Source organism: Penicillium malachiteum, assembly GCF_028827825.1.
Source record: "Penicillium malachiteum strain IBT 17515 chromosome Unknown utg000005l:1.0-9002435.0:326005.0-9005861.0, whole genome shotgun sequence".
In the NCBI taxonomy this organism is placed as follows: domain Eukaryota; kingdom Fungi; phylum Ascomycota; class Eurotiomycetes; order Eurotiales; family Aspergillaceae; genus Penicillium; species Penicillium malachiteum.
In genome coordinates, this window is record NW_026643099.1 from 8,283,690 (window position 1) to 8,309,579 (window position 25,890).

General features: G+C 45.8%; 8 protein-coding genes across 8 annotated transcripts; 4 read left to right on the plus strand and 4 right to left on the minus strand.

Moving 5' to 3' along the window:
- Positions 1-266: 266 nt before the first annotated feature.
- On the minus strand, positions 267-1,562 carry N7483_013087 (uncharacterized protein; the record flags this gene model as incomplete). The annotated part of the gene is made up of 1 exon (XM_057096514.1): positions 267-1,562. The coding sequence occupies one exon, from the start codon at positions 1,560-1,562 to the stop codon at positions 267-269; it is 1,296 nt and encodes a 431-aa protein (XP_056942485.1).
- A 496-nt stretch (positions 1,563-2,058) lies between these two features.
- N7483_013088 (uncharacterized protein) lies at positions 2,059-3,073 on the plus strand (the record flags this gene model as incomplete). The annotated part of the gene is made up of 3 exons (XM_057096515.1): positions 2,059-2,113; positions 2,175-2,703; positions 2,764-3,073. 3 exons carry the CDS (start codon positions 2,059-2,061, stop codon positions 3,071-3,073), a joined length of 894 nt encoding a protein of 297 aa, XP_056942486.1.
- A 728-nt stretch (positions 3,074-3,801) lies between these two features.
- N7483_013089 (putative nonsense-mediated mRNA decay protein Upf3) lies at positions 3,802-5,542 on the plus strand (the record flags this gene model as incomplete). Its single annotated transcript, XM_057096516.1, has 2 exons — positions 3,802-4,046; positions 4,108-5,542. 2 exons carry the CDS (start codon positions 3,802-3,804, stop codon positions 5,540-5,542), a joined length of 1,680 nt encoding a protein of 559 aa, XP_056942487.1.
- Positions 5,543-9,087: 3,545 nt separating this feature from the next.
- Positions 9,088-11,368, plus strand: N7483_013090 (Zn(II)2Cys6 transcription factor; the record flags this gene model as incomplete). The annotated part of the gene is made up of 5 exons (XM_057096517.1): positions 9,088-9,481; positions 9,542-9,744; positions 9,804-10,186; positions 10,243-10,827; positions 10,885-11,368. 5 exons carry the CDS (start codon positions 9,088-9,090, stop codon positions 11,366-11,368), a joined length of 2,049 nt encoding a protein of 682 aa, XP_056942488.1.
- Positions 11,369-11,615: 247 nt separating this feature from the next.
- N7483_013091 (uncharacterized protein) lies at positions 11,616-12,554 on the plus strand (the record flags this gene model as incomplete). The annotated part of the gene is made up of 3 exons (XM_057096518.1): positions 11,616-11,768; positions 11,878-12,024; positions 12,087-12,554. 3 exons carry the CDS (start codon positions 11,616-11,618, stop codon positions 12,552-12,554), a joined length of 768 nt encoding a protein of 255 aa, XP_056942489.1.
- Positions 12,555-14,312: 1,758 nt separating this feature from the next.
- On the minus strand, positions 14,313-15,809 carry N7483_013092 (mannitol dehydrogenase family protein; the record flags this gene model as incomplete). Its single annotated transcript, XM_057096519.1, has 1 exon — positions 14,313-15,809. The coding sequence occupies one exon, from the start codon at positions 15,807-15,809 to the stop codon at positions 14,313-14,315; it is 1,497 nt and encodes a 498-aa protein (XP_056942490.1).
- A 1,111-nt stretch (positions 15,810-16,920) lies between these two features.
- Positions 16,921-18,717, minus strand: N7483_013093 (putative AMP-binding enzyme; the record flags this gene model as incomplete). The annotated part of the gene is made up of 5 exons (XM_057096520.1): positions 16,921-17,143; positions 17,190-17,821; positions 17,890-18,026; positions 18,085-18,353; positions 18,416-18,717. 5 exons carry the CDS (start codon positions 18,715-18,717, stop codon positions 16,921-16,923), a joined length of 1,563 nt encoding a protein of 520 aa, XP_056942491.1.
- Positions 18,718-19,118: 401 nt separating this feature from the next.
- On the minus strand, positions 19,119-19,430 carry N7483_013094 (uncharacterized protein; the record flags this gene model as incomplete). The annotated part of the gene is made up of 1 exon (XM_057096521.1): positions 19,119-19,430. The coding sequence occupies one exon, from the start codon at positions 19,428-19,430 to the stop codon at positions 19,119-19,121; it is 312 nt and encodes a 103-aa protein (XP_056942492.1).
- Positions 19,431-25,890: the final 6,460 nt, after the last annotated feature.

Below are 25,890 nucleotides of genomic sequence, written 5' to 3' on the forward strand. Positions count from 1 at the left end.
CCTTCTTCAAGTTATCTACAGAGGTATCAATATGTCATGGGATTGATGAATCAATGCTAGTATCCACTAGTGCTCCTAGTACCCAAAGAATGATGTTGATCATTTTCTACAGGGTGCAGTTCTATACTCCAATAATGCATACATATGCACCGTGACCTAGGGTTTATTTTTTCGATCATGTTTCGGAACACTTCCAAGTCTATCTTAGTTCAGTTTCAACTTATAGACATGCGGAAGATTAAATACAGTATCGCGGGTTTCCAAGTTTAAATGCGAGCTATTGGTCCAGGTCTGAGTCGTTCCAATTGAAGTGGCCAGGCGACTTCGACTCCAAGTTCCGAAGCAACCTTCAAAACCCAATCTGGCTCTTTGAGGAATTGTCGACCAACTGAGATTATATCAACTCCAGGCCCTCTTTTCGCATCACTCTGTACCAGGTCCCGGGCCTGATTGGCTTCAGTAATCAATCCGACAGTTCCAATCAGAATCTTGTTTCCTTCCTCTTGCAAAGTCTTTTTAATTCTCAAAGCCATTGCGGTGTGACTGTGATCACCATCGAAGACGTTGAGTTTGGCCGAATGGTAGTTTCCTCCTGAACTGATATCGACGAGGTCAACACCCAGATTTGGCAACATTCTGATGAGCTTGTGAGTTGACTCCTCTGTCCAGCTTCCGAACTTCTTTCCAGCCTCTGTTTGCTCGGTCCAATCAGTGCAGTTGAGTCTAACAAACAAAGGCATGGATTTTGGAATCACCGCTCGCACGGCAATGATTGCTTCAAGTAGCAGACGGACTCTGTTCTCAAAGCTTCCGCCATATCGATCCGTTCGGCGATTGGTGACAGGATTGAGGAATTGGTTGATGAGATAACCGTGAGCACCATGGATCTCAAGAATATCGACCCCAGCTTTCACAGCTCTCTGGGCTGCTTTCGCATAGTTTGACACTACGTCTTGGATCTCTAACTCGGTCATCCCTCGAGGTATATGATAACCTCCGGCGGGATCTAGCCCTTTACCATCCCATGACTGTTCGACCCCACCTGAAGGGCCCAACACATCGTCAGGCCAACCGCCTTCCTCTTTGGACGCCCTTGCACTTGATTTCCCAAGTTGTTGAGCAACTAATGGAGGTTGTGTACTCGACTTTCTTCCGGCATGAGACAGTTGGACACCGCAAAGACCGCCTTGGGAGTGAATGAAATCCACTATTGATTTCAGTCCAGTCTGCTGGGCATCATTCCAAAGACCAGGACAATGAGGTGTAATGCGGCCATTGGGTTGAACGCCTGTGGCCTCAATCATGGCAAGCGCAGCACCCTTGAAAACGTTGTGGCCGATTGTGGTAATGTAAAGGGGGGTCATTACACCAGTCAGAGGCCCCGAGGATGCGACTGAGTACATGCACGTTGGAGAAACACATATCCGATTTCTCAGTGTGACTGAGCGAATGCTCAGCGGTCGAAATAACTCCGGGGTGTTTTCGTCGATGCTCAACGGGACTCCGGCAGTGATTTGGCGCTGCGACTGTCCAGCAGCGAGAGACTTTGGATCTTGAGCCATGTTGAAGATTCAAAAAATAGCTAGGATGGGTAATTTTGATAGTAGACGAAGAAGAAGAAAATCGGCTCAAGCTATGCAGCTATTGATACTATTGAGACTACATGTGATTCTTGAATCCGTAATAATCCTGGACTTCTAGCTGATGCCCCTTCCGGTCTTTCCGGCGAGAGCGTGCATATCGTGTGCATTAAAATTAAAGCCCGAGCTCATTTTATAGGATGACAGCAATTGATCCTTTGATGACCGAGAGTGGGAGACTTCTGGGAGGGGGGGGGGCGAGAAATCCCTGGTTCCGGAAAAACGCAGTGTTGACCTCTCTGCAGTTCCGCGGAATCCTCAACACGCTGGTTATGTGACCCAGTCTCTCATCTTTAGCTTTACTTCCAAGATGATTTCACGGATAGATTTAGCTAGTCTGTATTCCTGACAAGTTGTTCGTATATAACGTTTTTTTCTGAATCACTTCAAGACTACAAACCATAGGACAGTTACAAAAATGCCAGCGCTTGATCTACAAGGTAAAAAGGCTCTCATTACGGGCGGGGGTTCAGGTACGAACTATTTGATTCCAGTTTTGCGCAATATATTTTTTTTACTAAATCCAATTAACAGGGATTTGCCTTTCTTTGGCAAAGGCGTTTTACGAAAAGGGATGCTTTGTCCTACTAGCAGATCTTGGTCTCCACGCCTCAGCCGAAGAATGGCTGAAGACCGTCCAACGCCAGCCTTCCCCAAAAGTCCGATTCCACAAAACTGATGTTAGTGATTGGAAACAACTAGAAGCGGCATTCGACACCTTTGAGAATGAATTTGGGGGATCCCCTGACATTGTTGTTCCGGGCGCTGGAGTCTACGAACCTTCGTCAAACGGTTTCTGGGCAGATTCAGATGATGCGTCGCATTATAAGCTGTTTGACATCAATATCGTGCACCCCATCAAAATTTCAAGAATTGCCATCAAGAATCTGCGTCGGGACCAGAAGCCGGGTGTGATCGTACACATTTCTAGCATCACGGCCCAAATCCCTAGTGTGGTCAACCCTCTTTACTCGGTCTCGAAGCAGGCAATCAGCCAATTTGTAAGATGCATAGCACCATTGGATGATTTGGCCGGGATTCGCGTTGTTGCTGTGGCTCCTGAGTAAGAAATTGTGGTTCCATATCCCATCTTCCCTGTGTCATTAACGCTCATCTGAATTAGGGTCGTCGACACTCCTCTCTTTCGCGACAGCGCTAAGGCTCGTGAGCATATCGATCTGGAAAAGGATTTTGTTCTTCCACCAGAAGAGATTGTCAAGGCTATGGTTTCTCTGGTAACAAGCTCCAAATATCCATCGGGCTCTATTATTGAGATTGGAGACCTTGGTGGTTGGCGTGAGGTGGGTCTCCTTAATGACCCCGGTCCTCAAGGTCGATCAACCCTGCCGAGGCCCAAGGCCAAGAATGCGATTAAGCTGGTTGAACAGGCGTTGAAAGATGATGCAAAGCAGGCTAGGCGGTCTAATCTGTAGTTCAGTAGGACGCGATAGGATCTCTTTCGAAGCTTGTAAACTGACGGCTTGATTTTTCTCTTTTTCGAGCGCACTGTGATAAGCCAATAAGTAACAACCAAGATCCAACCAACATATAAAGAAATCTTGGAATTGATAGCAACCATTATGTAATTTTCAAGGTTCTGAATGCCGGTTTAGGCATTAAATGAGTGTAAAGATAAGCAACTACCTAGGTACTGTATGTATAGTTAATCGTTCCTGGGAACTGGAAAAACTGAATAGAAAGGGGAGGAGGAAAAGGAGGCATGAGACCGCCGCTGTATGCTGGAGGAGCACCTTTTCTGGTGTACTCCGTAAATATTGATTAGACAATGACTTAGGTATTCCCCATTCCTTGTTTGAGTGATGCGAATTTTCGAGTTTGAACAATCACACGAGAGTTTTATTGAAATAGTCCACTCTTAGCATTAGGCACGGAGTTCAGTGAGTAAAAGCGGCAAGAGGGTGAGCACTAATCTGGAAAGAGAAACCAAAATCCGCTGGGGGGGAAATCCACTTGGGCAGAAAGTAGGCGGTAACTACTACACCTGGGCAGTACACAGCGACACTGAATCGGCACCTCATCCCCGCGCGATCTCTCTGTGGCTTCGTGAAGTCGGGAGCAGAACTCACCTCTTTCTTCCGTTTATCCGCCATTTATTCCTTGCCGCTGTCTTGTGTTCACCTCAACCCAGCCTCGTACAATCATGACCCAGCCTGGCAAGCCCACAGCGGGCGTACTCCAGATTCCCGTCGCAGCTACCCAGAAAACCGCTACAGCACCTGCAAAGAAAGCTCACAAACCTCCTGCCCCTCGCCTTAAACTACTTATCCGCCGCCTTCCACCTGGGCTAACGCAGGCCGAGCTTGAGACCGCATTGGGCCCAGAATGGAAACTCGGAGCCGGGAGGGTGGATTGGCTTCAATACAAGCCTGGAAAAGTATCCAAGGAGTAAGATATACAGTCTATTTGATTGTAAAGGAAACTGAACCTAACGCTTTATTGAATATAGTCCTGCCAAGCCGTCTCGTCCCTCCAGAGCCTACATCCATGTGGTGTCCAGCGACCATATCACCCCGCTTTCCGACCAAGTAAGGGAAACCTCCTTCCAAGATGCCCGTGGCACCTCGCATGACCCAATCCTTCTGGGCCCTCCAGGCCTCGAGTTTGCGCCCTACGCCAAAACCCCCGGCAGTCGCGTTCGCAAGGATGCTCGCCAAGGCACCATTGATCAAGATCCGGACTTCATTGCATTCCTGGAAAGCTTAACCCAACCCATCACAAAGCCAGCGACTGTGGATGCTGTTGAGGGCGATGAGAAGAAAGAGGCAGTGGCGACTACACCCCTGGTGCAGTTCATCAAGGACAAGAAGGCCAGCAAAGCGAAGGAGGCTGCAGCCTCTAAATCATCCAAGCATAGTCGTTCAGAGAAAGACTCGAAGGAGAAGGTTCAGGCGAAGAAACTTTTACAACGACCCAGTAAGGAGTCCAGCGAGGCACCTGTATCAGAGAAGAAGGGCAGAGGTGATAAGAGTGCCAAGGAGTCAGCAAAGGCAGCCAAGCAAGCTGCTACTACTACTACAACCAAGTCCGGAAAGGGTGGAAACTTGAGCACCCAAAAGGAGAGCGCGGCAGCACCAGAGCGAAAGAGAGAAAGAGGCAATCTCGCCGCAGCGACCAAGATCCTGCAACGTGATTTGGGGATTGCTCCATCCGGCGGTCGACGACGGGGTAAAGGCGGAGCGAACGACACCGGGACCCCCAAGAACGAGAGTGCTCGAGACTCATCAGATGCTGCAACTGAAAATACAAAGAAGGAGCCACCAGCCAAACCAGCCAAGAATATACAAGCTAAAGCGAAGGATACCGAGTCTACAAATACAAAGTCCGCTGAGGGTAACACTCCATCCACTTCGAATACAACATCAACCAAAGCGCCCAAGGGTGCCAAACCGAAGCCAGTCGCGAATCCGGCACCTACTTCCACTCAGGCTTTCCTTAAACACGCGAATCCATCACAGGGCGTGACGGAGGCATTGCTGGAAACTGCGTTCGCTGCATTTGGAACGGTTAGCAAAGTGGAGATTGATAAGAAGAAAGGATTTGGTTATGTGGATTTCACGGCGCCGGATGGACTACAGAAAGCGATGGCAGCTAGTCCTGTGACAGTCGCGCAGAGCCAAGTTGTTGTTCTGGAGCGCAAGGCAAACCCTGGTGGTGAGAAGGTTCGCAAGGGTCGACCTGATGCGCCACCAAGTGGAAAACCGAAGGCTGCAGTTGAAGGCAACAACGCCGGCGGCAACGCGACTGGTTCCTCTGCCCGGGGATCTCGAGGCGGTCGTGGAGCTCGAAACAAGGGTCCCAAGGGCAGTGGAGCTGGTGGTGGAACAGGCAATGCCGAGAAGGGTCAGGAGAAGATAGAGAAAGCTGCTAATGTTGATAAGTGATGATGATTTGATACTTCATAATGAGACACATGAGATATGGATATTCATTGGCTTCTAGCTACATCAACTACCAACCTTTAGGTAGAACATAATAGTTATCTGCACCAACGAGAAAGATTAACATTAATGGATTCAATTTCTATGGTTCCGGGTCGTGGCCCTTCGAGGAGACTCCCCAATATTCAGAATAGTCTTTTGGCCCTTTTCGACAATCTATTCATGTCCTGTTGACAGTACATGTCTGTCTCGCCCTCTATGAAAGATCGCATGATGCCTATCTCGATCTCTAAGACAAAGCACATGTGGATAATACTCCAATTCATAGCCGTAGCTTCGATCAATGCACTCCATTCTAACGGGAAATTGGTTGTGAGCACTTGACTCTTCTCAGTTGCTAACACTGGACACATCGGGCCGCAAGTCTCAAAAGCACACCAGGAACGTATACAATTATATATCATGATGGCGCAGAGCGATCCTTTCGTTAGAATCGTTGCGCAGTGATCATTATCAACGGATCCTTCATGTCAAAATGACTACTTCGTAGCCCCAACCCTCATTGCAGATGTCCCGCGCAGCCACGTACTCGCCAGCGAGGAGATATTCGGTCCTGTCGCGACTGTGACACCGTTCGATACGGAGACTAAGGCAATTGATATCGTAAATGGTTTAGAATATGGTTTGACTACCTGTGTGGTTAGTCGCGATCAAGAGAAGTGTCTGAGGTTTGCTCGTCGCGTGGACGTCGGGATGGTTTTTATCAATAGCTACACGCGAAGTGTGCTGGAGACGCCCTTTAGTGGTACAAAGGATTCGGGGTATGGTCGAGAACATTGTGTAGACACACTTCGAGCATGGGCAAAATCGAAGGTCATCGGGCCATCAGGGATGGGCGAATTGCCAGAATGGAGGGCCATTCAGTGTATTTGATTAGCTTGAAATTTCACTTGATCGATCATTGTGGCGTTCGCCAGACAAAGAGACAAGTGACCGCTCGTGGTGTTCGAAGATCTTTGTTGTTGTACAGTTGGGGAAAGGAGGCACGTGAGCATGCAGGTCGGGCGCTGAGGTTGGGAAGGTTGGGAAGGTCGCGTCTCGAAAAATTGCAGGTTGGTGCTTACGAAAAGGATCAGGGATTTAGAGGCAATTGTACATTCAAAAAAGGGCTACAATGCAAATACAAGTGGGATAATAAATGGGAAAATATTTCATTCGAATTTGGTTTAGATTTAGATTTCTGAATTTCGAAACTTCTGCACAAGACTCAATCCACATGCCATCACTCAGAAATCTTCCAACATCAAAGAAGAAATCAAGAGATTAAGCACCTTTCAGACTTCCTCGACACCCACCAGCACCAGCCGACCGAAGTCAGACGCCGAGAACTGGTAAAGATCATCACCACTCCCTGGACACGAAAAGCAGACGCTGTAAACAGCACGCGTGACACGTCGAGGCGGGAGTAAAAAGGCTTCACTTTAGGGCATCGAGGATATAGAAGTCATCAGCAAGGGTGGAGATTCTGTGGCTCTTTTAAAGAGCTTAGAAGTGGGACGTCTACTCTAAAGTGATTCTTTGAACTGTAGAAAAGAGGTCAGTAAAAGTCCTGAGAGAGGTTGTTGACCTGTATGGGGGTGGTATAACATACGTAGAGTCGCTTGAAGAAAAGAAATCTTTGCAGGAAATCAGTTCCTTTTATACCTGCGCAGAGCCAGGCTGATGACTAATTGGGAGCGGTCTACCAAATGTATGTTTGTCTTGTTTGCTACGCGTTAGTGGGGCGGTGGACTTCTATCACCAATCAAAGAGCTCATGTGGGTCCCTGTTCCGAAAATTGCGGCAGAAATTTCTGCGCTATCCATCACCTGCTTTCTTATTGGTTGATGTCCTTCCCTTCTGGAAGTCTTTTACGTTCTTCGCCTTCATATGAATAATGATAACTCATTCAGTGTCCACATAGAGCACACCTGAGGAGCAATTGGGAATAGTGTCAGTCCTTGTTCTCCGAGAATATCCGAAAGACTCCAGTTACTGGTGCAGTGTGGATTGCAGGAGTGGTTACTGAGCAACTGCAGGTTTGTTTACAGATCATAACCCTTGGCATGCGAGATGGGATGAATCTAGACTATTAGTCTCAAATCCTTTATTGTAGCCTCAGGCTATACATTCAAGGTTCTAAGCTGACAATTCGCTCGACTGCCATTGATACTAATGAACGGGGAATACTGTACTAGTAGTAGTGTTAAGTTGATCATACATATGGCACTTCCAAGGTTGACTCCGAGTCCGACTTGGAGTGTTGCCATTGAAAATTCGAATACGTTTGAACGTGAACACCCATGTGCAGTAGTATAGATCGGTCAATTGATATATATCCACCGGCATCATGATGTAGTAGTTCAAAGTTAGACCTCAATTGCAATGCCTTGCCAGTGCACACCTGGGCATGTGCTATCTCCTTTGATACATATATGCATTATACATACTACAGAGTAGTATTAGTAGCTGAAATTACAAGTCGGAGATGTACACGATCGAACATTTGAATGTTCTGCTAGCATTCAAACATTCAAACCTTCAACATTGAAACCGTGGACTTGCAACTTGAGGGACTCGGATCAATGTTCTCCACATTTCAGATCAAATGGGATAAGAGTCCAAATTGGACTAATATTAATTCTATGAGCTGGTGTTACTCACCGGTCGGGGCATGTGGCATGTCTATTTATTCCATCTTGGAAAAACTTCCACACTGGATCGAATCCAGAAAGGAGCTTTACACCTTCGCGTGTTTTTCCTTTTTTTGGTTCTGATCGCTAGTCGCGTCTTCTCCCAAAGTTGAGATTTTTTTTTTCTGGAATAATATTCTGAAACACAAACTGATTCAGACTAGTCCATTTTAGATCTGCAATGCCTTTTCTGATTTTGAAATTTCTGTAAAAATGTATTCCAATATTGCTCAGTGATTTAGTCAAATTACATAATTTACATCAAACCATCGCCAGTTGACTGCCAGTATTAAGGTGGAGAAGTCATCTGGCGAGATGAACATTTTGAGAGAGAGAAATTGTGAAATCGGTCGATGAATCCAAGTCTCCTTGTGCAGCAGCAAAATTGCAATACGACTTTTATACGTCCAGTGGGCGTTAAGTCTAAACATTTGAAGCAAATTCTTCAGTGTTTACTAGTAGTTGAAGTTGCAGGTGGCTCGCCTCAAAAGCATACATAGTACTAGGAGGCGGAACCTTGGAATGTCCAGGGGTTTGGACGGATATAAAGTTCGTAACTTAGAACGAATCATAGTGCACTTGACTATCTTTTCAGTCAATATCCGGGCGCCACCGATGAAATCTCGGATAAGATGAGTACTAGCCAAAAGTAATTCAAATCATCACTGCTTCTCTTATCACTTGCAGATGTCAAATGAAACCTTATCACCAAATTCCCCGGGGTGCGCGGCCCGCGCACCTCCGATGCCAACCATACATACCCGTGGACCCGAGGTCAACTCCAGCGGAGCTTGACCCCGGATTCTCGACATCAACATGGGGCGCCCGAAAGTCCATCCAGATAACCGCTTGCGGGCAAATACCGCATGCACAAAGTGTAGAGCCTCAAAGAAGAGATGTAGTGGCTCATTCCCCTGCACTAATTGTATTCGAAAAGGCCACGCTCGCACCTGTATCCCTTTCAAGGCCATATCCGATCATAGCCCCAGCAGTCAGCAAGACCGAACATCTCGCTCGGCGCTAGAGGAGATCGCTGCTTGGGATGGTCCGGATAATTCATTGCAGAGTCCTTTGGATTCCCAGATTCGTGTAACGAGTCCGTCCGATCGCTTGATTGGTAGGCCTCCTGATGCACATGCAGGATCGCGGTCGCCGGAGGCTACACATCGGACGCATCCGCGGATGCTGAGAAACCTACAGGGTGATCGAGGTACATGAATATTTGAAGTCGGATCTCGAAAATACGGACAACGACTGATATGTGATATAGTTTATGTCGGCAAAGCCGCCTCATTATCATTCCTCCAACTCCTTCGTGAGACGGTATACCAGCATATTGGGCCATCGCAATTCTCTCATAATTGGAGTGAGGATATGCTGGAGAATGAGGCTCACCATGACCCACTGAACTTTTCCGAAGAGCGCTGTAGTATAGAAGATCAAAGTCGCTTCATTGCGACCTTCGAAGTAGTAGTGAGTCATGATCCGACCCGACCTGGCGGCCCACTTGTTAATGCAGTATGATACGACAGACAAGCGGATTTCTCTACTTGGGATGTGATAGAGAGTCAATATTCATGAATATCCCGGAGCCAAAGACCGATCGCGAGAAGACCCGTGCCGCGATTCGAGATTTGATGGTAGCCATCGGGGCTCAATCGTTTTCGAATACCCCCGAGAATGTTCAAATAGAACGCTTCTTTTTCGCGCGCGGTCAGCAGCGGGCGTTCACAAATTTCCTCGAAGATCCAAGTTTAGATCTTATCCGAGCATTTCTTCTTATGTCCTTTTACATGTTTGGGGCCTGTCGTCGGAATGCCGCTTTCATGTATCTGGGCGTTGCGGCCCGGTCTGCTGTTGCCTTAGGGCTTCATGAGGATTCACCTGGGTCAAACCAGGAGGAGCAAGAAGAACGGTCAGTTTGATCGAGCCAGATCACGCCTCAGTAATTCTCACTAATACATGATACAGATCCAGGTTATGGATGAGTCTATGTGCGCTAGATCTTCTGGCAAGTTCTATTCTGGGTCGGCCCGCAGCTACGGCAGCACTCATTAAAGATCGACAAGATCTCGGTCGGCAGGCACCTACTGCAGCAGAAGCTAGTTTAATTGCTTCATATCATCTATCTTTGATTCTGAATGAAATTATTAGTCGGCTCTACAGCGACAAAGGCGCGTCTATTGAAGTTGCAGAAGTTCTCCTTGCCAAACTGAATAGATGGAGTGAGCATCTCCCCCTCTCACTGCGAACATCAGCCGACAACGAAAACTCCAACGAAGCCCAAGAAAGAGTCGTTGGTAATCTACACGTTGCGTGTTCTTACCACTTCGCCGTCATTCTACTTACCCGCCCTTTCCTCATCTCCACATTAAGCATTCGTCTCGCTCGGTTACACCAAAGCCTCTCAATGAATGGGCTGGGCGATATTCCCGAAGAAGACCCTGCTCATTCGCGACTAGCAGCCGCATGTATAGATTCTGCAGTGTACATGCTGCAAACATGTCTCGAAGTACATCAGTCCGAGCTTCTCCTGCGCAACATGTGCATCCTTAAGTATGTTACGATATGAGAGTCCACAAATAAGCCCAGACACTAACTTACCAAATTCAGAGCATTTGTCTTCGCAGCAGCACTAGGACTTGGATTCTCAATGTTCGCCCACCGGGACATCGACTCCGAAATCGACAGCGCATTCACAGGAGCATTGACAGTCCTACGCATGCTGGCCCAACAATCCGCACAAGCAGCCCACTATCTTGAGATCCTGACCCTACTCGAAGCAGCCATTACCCAACAACGACAGCGATTAGCATCCCAAGCCCGACAACGACGCAGCCAGTACGTGAGTCGGATCTTCAGTCTGAGCGATAGCCCCCGAACGCCTCGCGCGCCGAGCGATAACGAAAATCGACCTGTCAACTCAACCCCGCTTCTGGCGCAGGGCGGCCCTTTCTATCCGTGGATGCCGCATGGGGACGGCCCGGCGATAGTCACTCCACCGGTTATGGATGGTGCATTTTTAGATTGGGAGGGGATGGAGTTACCACTATGGGATAGTTTTCCTTTTACCGAGCCAGGCTCGTCTGTTTTATGAGTTATGACATTAAAATGTGAATATACGACAACTCAATTTAACGCAAGAATCTTAGAAACGCCAATCCTAGTCGCAGAGCTCACCAATTAGATGTAGCCACAGCTCATGAAATCAGTATCTTGTTCTCTGAAGGCGAGGGTACTCCGTAGAGCAATGGAATAATCAAGACTTCAAATGTTTAACAGCCTTCAATATTAATTTCGACGAGTTCCGTGGGATGTTTGTTCTTTAATTGAGTCTTCTCAATATGTCAGCCCAAAATTCCCTCCCCCTCCTCGATTTATCCACAGCAAGAAGTTCACTGAATCGAACGGAGCTACAACGCGGGATTCGAAGATATGGCGCTTTTCGGTTACTCGCCCCTGGAATTTTCCGCGCATTCGCTCGTGCCATACCTCATGTAAGCTTTTCTCTTTTCTCTTTTTATTTTGTCAATTGGAAAACAGGCCTAACCACCAATGGGCCGGAATTTCCTCCTTGGCAAAAATCTGGATAAAACCAAGATAAAGGGATATTCACCGTTTGGCTCTGAACTCATCCGCGGAAAGAGAAGGATGCCGAAGGAAAGTGTCTATTTTTATCGCCAGCGTGATCAAAATACTCCCTCTTCCGAGCCTCCAGCAGAGCTTTCTGGATCTATTATAGAAATACTGGAAGTAAGAGTCTTGAATGGATTACCCATTATGATTCTCGTGTTGCTAATCTATGTGAAATTCAGGCATGGCATCCATTGCGAAATGATGTTTTCGAAGTCCTTTCGAATGAGATACTGAACACAACTACAGATTTGACGAGCGAGCCATTGTTTGAATATGAGACAATGGCTTTACATTATTACGTGTCCCACAAACTGGTAACTGGGGAGCGCGATTACAGTCCAGCGCATAAGGATGGTGGCCTACTGACCATACTTGTCAGAGGGATGAGTGGGCCGGATGGGTTGGAAGTTGCTGACCTGGAATCTACCAATGAAGTGGATAGCGGAAAGATAGGCTTGGAGGCATCGTTTGTACCAGTCCCAGTAATTGCAGATGAGGTGGTAGTCTTCTTGGGAACCCGAATCCAACGTCTTATTGGGGATCAAGCTCGCGCTTGCGTCCATCGTGTCTCTGCATTTGTGCAGGATAAAGATTGCCCAATTGAAGAAAGACTCAGTGTTGCAATTTTCTGCGCACCACCTATCTAACCGAAAAGCTCTTTGTGATCTATTCGATCCAACAATTTGGAAATTTTAAGCGTTGGCTCTGGATAAAGCACTCTCCTCATACAGCTTATATGACCTGTATGATTTCAAGTTAAACCAATTTCAAGCCCCTATTCTTTGATAGAAGATTATTTGCTGCTCAGCTCCCACCTGAGCAAGTTTACTCATCTCATTACCCCTCCTTTCAAGTCCATAAATCTTTTTCAATTCCTCTGGGCTCATACAATTGCACAAACTCTGAATAAACATTGATATCGCCTTGATGATTCCTCCGCCAAACTTCAACAGCACCTCTTCACAGAGGGACCTACCCACGAATTCCAAAACTTCCGATTCAGAGCCCCTCTTTTGGATCTGTGCCGGGTGTAATTTCCTTGTATGCAAGGTAAATTTTTTTTTCGAGAGACTCCAGAACCACAGAGACAGCCAAAACAATGTGAGGTCTGTTTATGTCCTCGCAATTGGGGATACTACGTAAGTTTGAGTTCATAGTCACAATCTCTCATACATGATCCAACAACGTTTCAAATTCTAGTTACCCGCGGATCTTCGCTGTTCTGTTGACCGAGAAAGAGATCAACGAGCGCTTTCTTTGTTTGGTCAAGCTAGCAAATTTGCACTTGATAGTCAACTGGAGCTTCAGCAAAGGATGCTGGCAGGGGAGCCGCTTCACTTGATCCTTTCGGAGGATGATCCACGTCCAGCTGGATTGGATGGCGTCCCCCAGGGAGATAACAATAGGTTGGTGTGGACCTCTTGAACTTTTCGAAATTCTATCATTCTAATATGATATCCTCAGCGGCTGAAGATGAGATTTGATATTTAGAGGATGTGAGTAGGCAGGATTTTCTTGCGCATGAATCAAAAATCCCCTTGTCAATGTTGCCTTTATCATGTGTGGAAGCTACCAGGGCCCTTTGCTCCGATTTCAATGGAGCTTTTTTAGGTGAAAGTACCGCCAGTAGCCCCTTTATATCTCAAGTTTAGATTAGGCCGGTGCAAACGGGTTGCTTAAAGAGGGAACATACCAACCCAAGCCAATAATCCATGCACCATAGTAGCGAAATACTTGATTTCATACAAAGAATGTACTATATTTTATATGAAGAGGTATACTTACTTTCTCAAGCTCTAGCTCTTGTATAGATACCATTTGTAGCGGATGCCTTGACTCCGTAATCCGTGTATCCAATGATCATCACAATTCGAATATTCTGTTGCCACTTGGTGAGTCCCCGCTTGTTTACTTCGTGTGCGCACTGGGCACCCGCAAACTTGAATTTGATCCACAGGGATAAAGAGCCCACTCAGAGTCTCCACTTACTACATCATCTTCCCCGCCATCCCACCTCACGAGGTCATTACCATTCATTACGCCACGATAAGATTGCCACTTGACAGTTGGTCGATTTTGACTACCCCACTCCGAGCTGGGAGGAATAAAAGTCAATTAGGATTTTGAAATGTGAGCTGTCACCTGTGCATCTACGGAGTAAGTCTAAGCCGTCCTGCAAAATTACTAGGAGAAATCTCACTGAGATAAAAGGTTGAACTTGAACTTGAAATTGAATGCATCATAATCGAGATTGATTAAAATGTCAATCTATCGTCGGAAGACCTCTATTCATATCCGGCTTCTCTCCAAAATTATTTGCCAAAAATGAAATCGCTCTCAAAAACCTCGTGATTTTTTAAAAAACCAATCCAGCTCCTACTTAGTCTCAAAAGAACCGGTCGGATCTAGTTAATGTACTTGGGAAGGGACTTCAGGACACCATCACGGGCGATATCCTGAAGAGCTTCAGTGATAGTCTCCATAAAGCGCTTATCTTTACGCAGATCATCACCGAACAGACTCTTAATGTTCAGCAGTCCTGTAGGATCACCGTGCTTGGCTCTAGCACGGAGCTCATCAAGCATGGGGTCAACAACCTCGTACTTCTCGCCGGTGTCATCGACACCGTGGATGTAGTGCATCCAGAGGGCAGCAGTGTAACACAGACGACGGAAAGGACCATTAACCCAGATAGCCTCAGCGATGGAGGGCATGATGAATTGGGGGATCTTGCCGGTACCATTCAGACAAATACGGGGCAATTGATCCTTGATAGGTGGGTTGGAGAAGCGCTCGATAAGAGTGCGGCAGTAGAGATCGATATCGACGCCAGGAATTTTGGGGAGATTAGGCTTGGTCTCCTCCTGCATCATGTTCCAGATCATTTCACGGAACAGTGGGTTCTCCATAGTCTGGTGCACAAACTTGTATCCGGCAAGCCAGCCGCCATAGGCAATCACGGCATGACTACCGTTCAGCAGACGGAGCTTGTGCTTCTCGAATTCCTCGACTTCCTTAACGTTCTTGACGATTTGTACACCGACTTTCTCGAATGGAGGGCGGCCATCGCAAAAGTGGTCCTCAATTACCCATTGCATGAAGGGCTCTGTGACGATGGGCCAGGCATCTTCGATGCCGAAATCCTTGGCGAGGGATTCCTTATCGATAGGGGCGGTCTGTGGGGTAATACGGTCAACCATGGCATTGGGGAAGTGACCCTTGGTATTGATCCAATCCGCAAGCTCTGGGTTCCGCAAACGGGCGAATGAGACAAGCATGTGACGAGTGATGGAGCCATTGCCTTGCATATTATCGCAAGAGAGAACGCTGAATGGGTTCAGACCTTGCTGATGGCGACGGGCCATAGCATGGTAGAGGAAACCGAAGGCAGTTGTGGGGGCGTGATCATCGTGAAGGTCGTGCTGAATATCAGGGTTATCGCTCTGGAGCTCGTGTGTGTTTTCGTTGTAGTAGTAGCCACTCTCAGTGATAGTGAGCGACACAATATGGGTATCAGGGTGTGCAAGCTTGGCAATTACTGCCTCACGGTTGTCTGGGGCAAAGAGGTAGGAGTTGATGCTGCCCATAACCTTTGCGACGCTCTTCTCAGCGGTCCGCTCCACAACGGTGTAGAGACCATCCTGAGAATTGAGGGCATCTCGCATTCCAGCGTCGAATGGCTGCAATCCGACACCACAGATAGCGTAGTCTGTTACGCCATGGTGCTGCATGAGCTCGTTCACGTAGACAGCCAGATGGGCTCGGTGGAAGCCACCGACACCAATGTGGACAATTCCCTCCTTTACCGCATCACCGCGCGGGAAGGTCGGGATCTGTACAGGAACGCCGGAGGCCGTCGCAATCTGGGAAAGGTTCTTGCTGTTGAGCTTCAATGGAGCCATTGTGAGGTATGGAGGGTATCAAGAGGGTAGGGAGGAAAGAATTGAGAGAATAGAAGGAAGGAAAACAGAAATTTGGCGGGGTAGACGGACTAAGTAGAGGGAAAAAATATATATAAATAGCTGCAAGCAGCTATCACTGGGTCACCGCCATATCTACCGGATTTGGCAATGCCGGGATGATGGCAAAAGGTCGGAAGAGAAGCCCCATATGTTAAGTTTTCTGTGGGGCAGGGGACCCCCATATCTGTACCGCTATGGCTATCGGCCATTCCACGTTGAAAATTCTGATATTAGGGGGTGAATGTAGGAGGACACATGACTAGAAAAAAACAAAGAATATGCACGATGGCGGGATGTGAAAGGTCAGCTGCTTCGGTGGTTGAGTTCTAGATCCAATCAATGAGTTACGTAATCAGAAATTGAACCTCACAAACGGGGAAGGAACGATCATGCTTTCACGCTAATCCAAAATAGGAGAAGCCGCAGATCTTGCCGCCATAATTATCAGGCTGCTAGCGTCTCCACAATATGGACTATTATGGAGCATTAAAAGCGCCACCGGCTTCGGGACCACGCACTGTGCCACCTCTGCGTTGTTCTAACTTCTACGGAGTACTCTGAACTCCGAAGCTGCAGGTATTTTTGAGATAGCGGCCCAATTTGGGATAATGTTTATGTCAGTGGCGGCTACTCTGTACTTTCACCAGGGATATCCATGTGTTTCAATATCATGATGTAATTTGTATAATTTCAGGGTTTCTTTCCGGAATATGCACCCTGTTGATATTAGTACCGGTACTTGGCTTCAAAGTGATTCTTACTCTGATGTAAACATACATAACATGATAAACTCGAAAGTTCATGCATGGAATATGGCTGATGCAGGTCCAGGGATGGTGATTTGCTTCGGGCCGTTGGAGAACTGAAAACCATAATCATGACAACTGAAAATTACAGGTCATAATGAACTAGAAATTGATGCATGATTTCTGCTGCCCAATTTTGATAGTATCTGGTATTGATCTTGCTTGGATAACCGAGAAGTGATCTGAAATTGGACATCCGAGTCTGGAAGAAATCAATTTCCGGGTAGGCTATGGTAATGGATGCCTTAAGGAAACAAAGCAGCAATTTCATCCTCATACAATCTTAAAGTCTGCAACCTTGCAACACTCGCCTTACTAGTCATAAGGAATGGCTTCTGCTTCGAAAAAATGATGACCTTATCTAATGAAACCTGGACCGACTGATGGCATCGGGCGTTGAACTTCTCAATATAGGGCTGTAGACCTTCCAGCAGAGTCTCGCGAGATCCATTCTGAGTCTTCCAAGAACTCAACCAGAAGCACAGGTGCAGGCTTTCCATTTCCTCCAATTAACGCATTCTTAACATTTGGATGAGCCGTAATTTCAGGCTCTAAAAAGGAAGCATGTATCCCTTCTCCATGAGAGAAACAAACATAATCATCAGCTCCACCAATAATCTTCCACAACCTTTTCTCAGTAGGATGTTCGAGCCATAAATCATTGGTTTCAAATCGATTTAGAATCGGGTAAACTTTGAATATCTGCTGCATTTTACAGCTTGGATCTCGCACAAACACAAGCTCATACAATTTATTGGCTCGGAGCTCAAATTTCGCACCAGTATGTTTCTGGAAAGAAAGATAGTCCCATGTATCGGGTTTGCCATGTATAACTGTGAAGTAACCACCACACTCCGTACTACCAACAGAAGGAACTAACTGTACATGAGGTGCAAGAAGCTCTCCGGATTTTGCAGAGAGTGGAGCACCGGCGTAGTGGATGTATGTGAGACCTTTGAGAGCTTCAAGTCCATCGGATGTTAGGCAAAGGGCGTCGATTAGTACTGGAGGTAGGAGGGCTCCCTCAACATGCCCGTATTTGATGACCTGGGCAACGGTCTCTGGGGTTGGGGGCCCGGTGGGTCCAATAACTGCTCTCATATGGGCTAGAGTTGTTGCTGAGAGCATCAGGGGCATTCCCACAAGCTGTGAAACAACTTAGAATATGTAAACTGCATATGTATTTCTATACAGGGAAAGAGAGAGTAGCTTACGTGAAGTGATGGTAGGGGTGTATACCACCGTTTCTCAGCAAGCTGATGAATATGTGACTGTTCAATATCAGGTAGTGAAGCAGCTCTATCCCCCATCGCCATCATATAGTGTGAATAAGTGATAGGTTTTGGGTTTCCTGCCCACGATTCCATGTTATCACAAGAACGGGTCTTTGGAATGATTTAGAAGCATACCTGTAGTTCCGGACGTATGAAACACCAACCAGGGATCATCTTGTTCCTCTTCCCATGTTTTAGAGTAGTTGACCGAAGTGGCCTCCGTCTCATTCAAGAATTGTTCCAGGGGCGGCACGGTGATAGTTTGGATATGCGAGGCACTTATCTTGTAATATTCCAGCCACCGACTCAGCCATTTCCTCAGGTCTGAGATAAACAGTGCAACCTTTCTTCTCAAGAATCTTTGACTAGGCCGCTGGAGTGACCAATGGCGAAGGAAGTACCATCTAGGAGGATAATCAGTATTAGGTCTGAATTGCAAAATGTAAACACTCACCACTTTTTGCACCTTGGCTGCCGCAACAGCCAGGATGGGATAACGAAGATCCTTAGGACCGGCATAGGCAAAGCACATGATTTGGAACTTGAAGCTGAAAGATTCTGATTCAGCCAGTGCGCAGCATGATTGGCGGCATTGTTAAAATGCCAAACAGTGATATCCTTGAAACCAAGAGATAGGTTGGTCTCATCCATTGGGACAGATACCCAAACATCATCTTTACTGTTAGCTCTTTGCTCGATCACTGATGTGAGAATTCGTTTGCCATGTTTAACTCCTGGTCGTGGAAAGGTAGGATTGGTGGAGGACATTATGGTGTTTGATATCACTGGCAATACTGAGTCAAGTTACAGCAAGAAGGAGGGAGCGCACCTATGTATTCCTGGATTTTTCGATCGTGAAAGAAAGTTCCAAGTTAAAGGAAAATTTAAGTATGTAGGATAAACTGGGGAAATCCTTCCTGGGGCCGCCCCCACCCCTCAATGACGAGGCCTTCGGTTCAATGTGCCCTTTATGGAGAATTGTGCGAGATAATGATGACTAGTTTACAGACATCGATCTACTACATATGGACTATAGCCCTGGAGAGGAGTTTTTTTACATATGTAGAGGAATCTGCCACTTGCTGAGTAAATGTTGCTCCACACACCATATGGATTTTCTCTGCCAGGTCGAGAATTTCTCTTCAAAGTGCCGCCGCTTTAAGGATTCATTACAATTCGTCACCCGAGGCTTTGGGACCTTCGCCCTGCTTTGCCAAAGTTAGAGACTCTCGGACTTCATCCCACTCCCTTTGGAGCAGGTCAACTCTATCGAAGTCTTCATTGGAACTTATTCCTTCAATGGCGAATCGAAAAAGAATGCGAGCTAGTCGATATTGGGGATGATACGCATAGCGAAGGAAGACTGGGCCAGCGGCTTCATCGAACAACTCCTTGATTTGACGAGATTCAGGGCTTGACGGGGTTTTCCCTGCAAGTCGCTCGTCTTCGTCTCCTTCCTCGTTCCAAGCCCAAAGCCACATTGGTGGGGTGCAGGACATGAACAGGGGAGCAAAGAGGGAACCATCCCAATCAAGTATGCTGGTAACAGTCTGTTGCCGCAACAATATATTGCGAGGCTCCATATCCTGATGGCAAAGGCAATAGCCATCTTCTTCAAATATCCCAATATCATTCATTTCCGATGCTATAGTCAAGAATTGTTCAAAGAACTCCAGCTCAAACTCTCCATCTGGACCCCTGGAAATAACTAGCTCTTTCTGGCGATCGAGGATTGCACTTATTGTGTTGAACGTAGTATTATCGGCAGGTTCACTCTTATACAGTACAACTATATCTGTCTCCAGTTCATCTAGTGGTTGAATCACCAAAGAACCCGGTGTCGACGCTTCTTCAAAAGCAGACAAGGACAATTTACCACATGTGACACTTCTTATTGTATGTAGCTCGGCATAGACCTTGCCCAGAACTTTTGCGATCGCAAATTTGTTTTATGGGCCAAATTTGGATATGAAGGCCAGAACGATGAGCCGGGAAGACGTGTCATGAGTATGTACGGTTCACCCAAGGGATTGGTTGTTGGTGTGTCCACTTGAACAACTTGGGGAATCGGGGTTGTTGATAGTTGACGAAGTAATTGAAGGGGTGCAAGGTCATCAAATAACTGATTATCTTTGTAATGTGGAACGCGGAGAACCAAGTGGTCAACAAAGGGCTGTCTATCGCCGGCTACTGAGATACCAATCACCCGATTGTAACCTCGATGATGAATTTGGCATTGGAAGGACCGAGGACTGTCTGACACAACTTAATAACACAATCTTTAAATGTCTCGAAAGGCTCATGATGCCATTGAATAGTTGAAGCATCGGGCTGATCATTGGGCACGGACGGTTTTCTGGACGCAGATTGATCTTCGGGCCTCTGAAAGGCAATAGGTAAGATTAAATGATAAATCCAGGACAGATAGCCTGTAAAACTAGATGATAGCCGCGTGAGCCATGAATAAAGATTGAACGCCATATTGACACAACAACAGATGTTCCTGGAACAAAGAAACTAAAGCAGCATAACTTATAAGTGCCCAGGTGCGGTGTGACACGTGAGATATCATAGTACCAATCCAATATAGGTATTAATTAATCCAGGTTCTTCAAAATATCTTTTCTCTATAGTAGAGCCTTTGAACACATCTAAAATGCCAGGGAGGCCTACACCAAAACATGTTTTACATCAGAAACTTCACAGAGATATCAATTTCACTGAAAATAATAATCCTATCTACCTACATTTTGAAACCCCCAGACCTCCCGCATGGAAACTTCTAAGGTTGTTCTGCACCGATAAACAAGATTGACGCCCAATCCACGTACCACAGTACTTCAAGTTGAGCCACTTTAACCTCGAGGTACGCCACCGGCTGTTCAAATGTCATAACAGGCGCATTATTTCGGCTACCAGGCGCACCAAAGACCGCACCGTGGACGGATAAGATGGGCAAAAGGTTGATTACCACGTTGTACCCCATTTCAGCCTCGCGAAAAGTACTCTCAGCCAGTGATGAAATGGCAATTTAACGCGAAACACGTCCCTTTACGCTGCGCAGTGGGTGACCTAGTATACATTCGCCTCTATCACGGCCACGACCTATCTTTGGCTACCTATGCATCGTAAATTCTCAGCTCAAAGGAGAGGCCCGTTTGAGGTCATGGAATGCTTTACCAATGCGTACCGCCTAGCAATTCCCCCAATGGAAGATACATGATGTTATATCTATTGAACACCTTGAGCGCGCGCCGCCGGGTGAGGATCCCTACCCACAAGCAAGAGATCAGGAGCAAGGCCCGCCAGAAGAATTACGAGAGGAGGATTCGGAATGGGCTAAATTCAACACCATTGTAAGGGGGTGCGTTACACCAAAGCAAAAATGCATTTCGCATTTCTGCTACACACCCACGGTCTAGGTCCTGCCTGGAACGAGTGGCACCTGGTCAAGGAAAAAATGCCCTGACCTCATAGACGATTATAAGAAGGCAAAGCTTGCAGACAAGATCACTGTGACGATGCCTGATAGGTAAGCACGTAAACCCCGCTGCCTAGGCAGCAACACCAGGTGAGAGCTGCTTCGCAGGTATTGTTATATTGCGTACTCTCACTTCATATTCTGAGCAATATTTGTTAAGAGTATGTACCTATTTACCTCTCACTTCGATTAGCGACTTGGGATGATGGCAGCTTGGCCTGCCTATAAAAGGATATCTTTCACCAGTTTCTTTCTTTTTTTCTATTTTCCCCTCGCCTGTTCCAGTTCCCCTGATAATAAGTTGTATTTCTTTTCAGCTCCCATACGCAACGAGCCACTTCTTACTCAAAATCGCAGAAGCAATGAGAAAAACGATTCTTTGTTGTATCGGGGTGGAATGGTTTAACCATCGACCCCTTCGACTTTGAATACATTTTCTCGGAGGTATATCGCGACGAGCGTGCATATTGTGACTCGCATCTACGCCGAAGACCCTCGGCAATTCTTTGAAGTGGATGCAGAAAAAGTCTGCGAGTTGCTTCATGGGGAAATACTACTCTCGAAGATATACCAGCTGTAGCGCAGGACTCAACACAGGAGTTCTACACCAGGTTTTTGGAATGCCACATGTCCAAAACAAATACAGCAGCAGACTTCAAGGCGCTGCGATTGAATTCTCAGGGGCGCAACATACACCCCGGTTGGTACGATAAATTCATCTTCGACTGTGAGGAAGAAGGGTGCGGAGAGAAGTTTAAAACTTTTGTTATGTGACACGCCTATTATACTAATTATATGGAAGGCAAGAAATGGCAAAAGTATAGTACTGATTTTGTGGTAAATTGCTAGCCTCAGGAGATCTTGAAGCTTCCTTGTGTTAAAATGGATGGATGAACCATGCTAAAACCCATTTTCCTATAATGAACTTTGATTACCTAGCTTACAACTAGTTCTAAGTTTACTTTATTATTATCATATGAAGAGTTTAATAATACTATATAAGGCTAAAGTAAGAGATAGGTAAAGTAAGAGATAGATAAAATAACCTTATAGGTAATAGTAGCTCTTAATATACTTAGTAGTTTTTCAAACTACTCCTTAAGCAATTTTGACGCAATATAAGGGTTATTATTAAGTATCTTCTATACGCCAGACCCTAATCTAGAGATCCTTAGTATGAGTTATTTGATTAAGGTCAGGAAAAATTTCTTCGCATTCCCGTGATCCCCTTCCCCTCTTTTAAGGAAGAAACTAGTGCCTAGATGGTTGGTGTCCTTAAGCAACCCTACAACAGTCTAAGAAATTATGGATTTTCCTATCCTAGCTATACCTTTTAACCAGAAAATGCTCTTTTGGGGTGGCGATATAGCCCATTCTATTATCTGCCAGAGGAGCTTAGTCCTAGTTCCTTAGAGATATTAGAGTTTATCTCAATTAGCGAATAATTCAAACCCTGCCTCCATTACACTTTCTAACTTCGCAAGATCCATGTTTTTATTTATACGATTAGTATTTTGGGCCACTCTAACTATTAGAGAACTACACAGAAACTAAATTAGCATATAGAGTTATAAAGTTATTGTGAAGGGCTCTATAAAGACTGAAACAGAACGATATAGGCCGACATGCAGTTTACATTCATGCTTAAGGAAGAGGAAGCTATCATACATGATTGTGGGGTTATATGTCGTTCCATGGTCACGTGTAGGGCCGTATGATTATATAAGCGGGTTGGGCTTGTCAAGGATTGATAAGCCCTCATCGGGTTCAACCCGTCACACAGAGGGATCTGGTGTCAGCGGTAGGTGCTTGGGGAAGAAGAAGGGGTCAAGTGTACGGTGATATCTACAGGGAGAACACGTGGACACCACTGGTCTCAACATCTGGATTAGAAGGAATTCCAGAACGATAAAAGGTGCGATGCTAAGGTGTACATAGCAGATGAGATGGGACTAATCCATTTGAATCCTCGAATAAAAATAGTCTATGGAGCTGGCTATACCTAATTAAATAGCCAAGCCGCTAACGGTTCCGCCGACTTCTTACCTTTCGGGAGGCTGAGCTCTAAACGAAGCGGACTGCCGAGATCTCGGCTAAGTGAAAACTTGGTCAGGAGCTTAGCAGATGTAGTCAAGTGCAAGGCAGAATGTGCTCAAGTGCGAGGCAACTGCCTGTGGATTGATTTTGCCAAAACAAAATCCTCTCCCAACACAATCAGATCATTCTCAAATTTTTCTTTGCCTACCCGCCTAGCTCACTCCTGAGCCATGCTCCGGCCTTCAGCATCTTTCTTCTTACTGCTCTTTTGGGCTTTGAGTGTAGCTGCATTCACCCCATGTTCTTATGATGCTTGGGTAGACGGATTCCAAAGTTGCATGCGTCCATGCTATGGGGAACAGTACTATGATTCAATCTTCAATACCGCCGAGTGTGGGAACTACTCTGTTGGGGCATCTAGTACAAAGCGGTCTCTTGTGAAGTGCCTGTGCAAACACGTCTCATTCACGCTCAAAACCACCAATCAATCGGAGATTTGTAAGGTTCAAAACAATTGCTACAACTCAACTTTTTACAACCTTACGCTTTACGAGGACAATTTAATTAACTTTGACAACATGTGTTCATGGGCAACGGGGGGTATGTGGCCATGTTTAACGTGATTTAAAAGAACTCCGCTGATATCGAATGATTCTAGAAATTTCAAAGTGCTCATTGGCTCCATCATTCTTCCCAATGCAATTGCTCATGTTGACTGGACTGGTAATGGCTGTCGGGCTCATGGTATACTAGGACATGGACACTGAATACGACCTCTCCTTTCCGGTCGGCATGAATAGGGGTGTGGAATGAGCCAATACACAGGACCTTTAAAGAACCTCGACTGTGGGCATTGCGGAAACAATTCAGTGAGAAACCCCCTTGATGGGCGGTTGAGATATCGGGGCTTTCATGTATCCAACCCCACCATGGTGTGTCCCTTTTGAGGTTCAAATGTTTATTGGTCCTTTTCCTTGCATGGTTCTCATTGTTCCCCCTTGGCCTGTACTCGGTAGTTGTCTTTGTTTAGGATTCTTGTATTTCCTTTTTCTTTTTTTGTAAGATATGTTACGATATTAATGCCAATGGCGCGATGCAGTCAAAAAGTAATTATTCGCGTGTGCGTAGAGAAGACTACCGATGGGGGTTGGGCACCTTAGCAAAGTAAGCGTATTCTACCTAGGTTCAAGACTTACCTGCTGCGATACTTGTGTCTCTAGTTTGGGGACAAACGCAAGCGAGTGACCACAAATCAGAAGTGAGTCATCCTTTGCTTGGTTGCCTGACTAGTTTCCCAAACAAGCGTATCACCCAAGTGTAGATTCTGATACCTGGGAAGTTTTAAAAACAGACCTTGAGTGACCAATTTGGTTTAGTCTCGTAATTCTATTTTATCTCATTTGGAAGCCCGGGCTATTCCTGCAAGGTCTCTATAGAGATCTTTCTATAGGTCTTTTTGAAGGTCTTTTTAAAGGTCTTTTTAAAGGTCTTTCTACAGGAGTCTCTTCTTAGTAATAATCCTCTATAAAGGAATTTCATCTACCTAGGTCTAACTAAAAATTTAAGATATAATAGATATTTATATAGTAATAGATAGCTCTAATCATATAGGACCCTGCTAGATAAGGGTTATCCGGCCATACACACCTAATACACACCATACAAAAAATAAGTGGGGTGGACCTTATCCGCCTATTTTTGTACCTCACCCAAATTTATATAACAGTGTGATATTCGCCCCAAGATTACCATGTAGTTATCTTTCCTTGCTTACATCATGTTACTGTTATGATCGCACATCACCTGATGTCATTATGTTTGATTGTATATAAACTACTGTTATTCTATACTTAATCAAACATGCACTTTTACCTCCTAAGATCTCAACAGGTTTAATCTTTTTCAAAATTCTTATATGGCATTATTACTACTAGACCTGTGCAAAACCCATGGGTTTTTAGACCATGGTCTATGGTCCATGACCCTGGCCCATAGGCCCCTATGGGCTAGAAAAAAGGGGGGGCATGTATAATTTCTGTATTTAGAAAATATTATGTAGTAGAACTTCCTCTCCTTTACACTTCTACATATAGGGTTTTCTCTTAAAGCTACTACTACTAACGATTAATCTTAAAATAGACTAGCAGCTTTTCACTATCTATATTATATATTTTCACTCCGAGTCTATTGCACTTTCACACATATATCCATAGGTAGATACCTAGTCTTTCCCTCAACACTTCTTACTATCGATCTCATAACAGACTGGCAGCTTTTCACTATCCACCTCACACATCAAGGTATGTACTCATCCTGCCCAGCCTGTGGTATACTAGCGTTTCTACTCCCTTCATCTCTATACCAGAGTTTTACATGACCTGTCCTGACCAAATTATAGTATACAACCATCTACACTATACAAG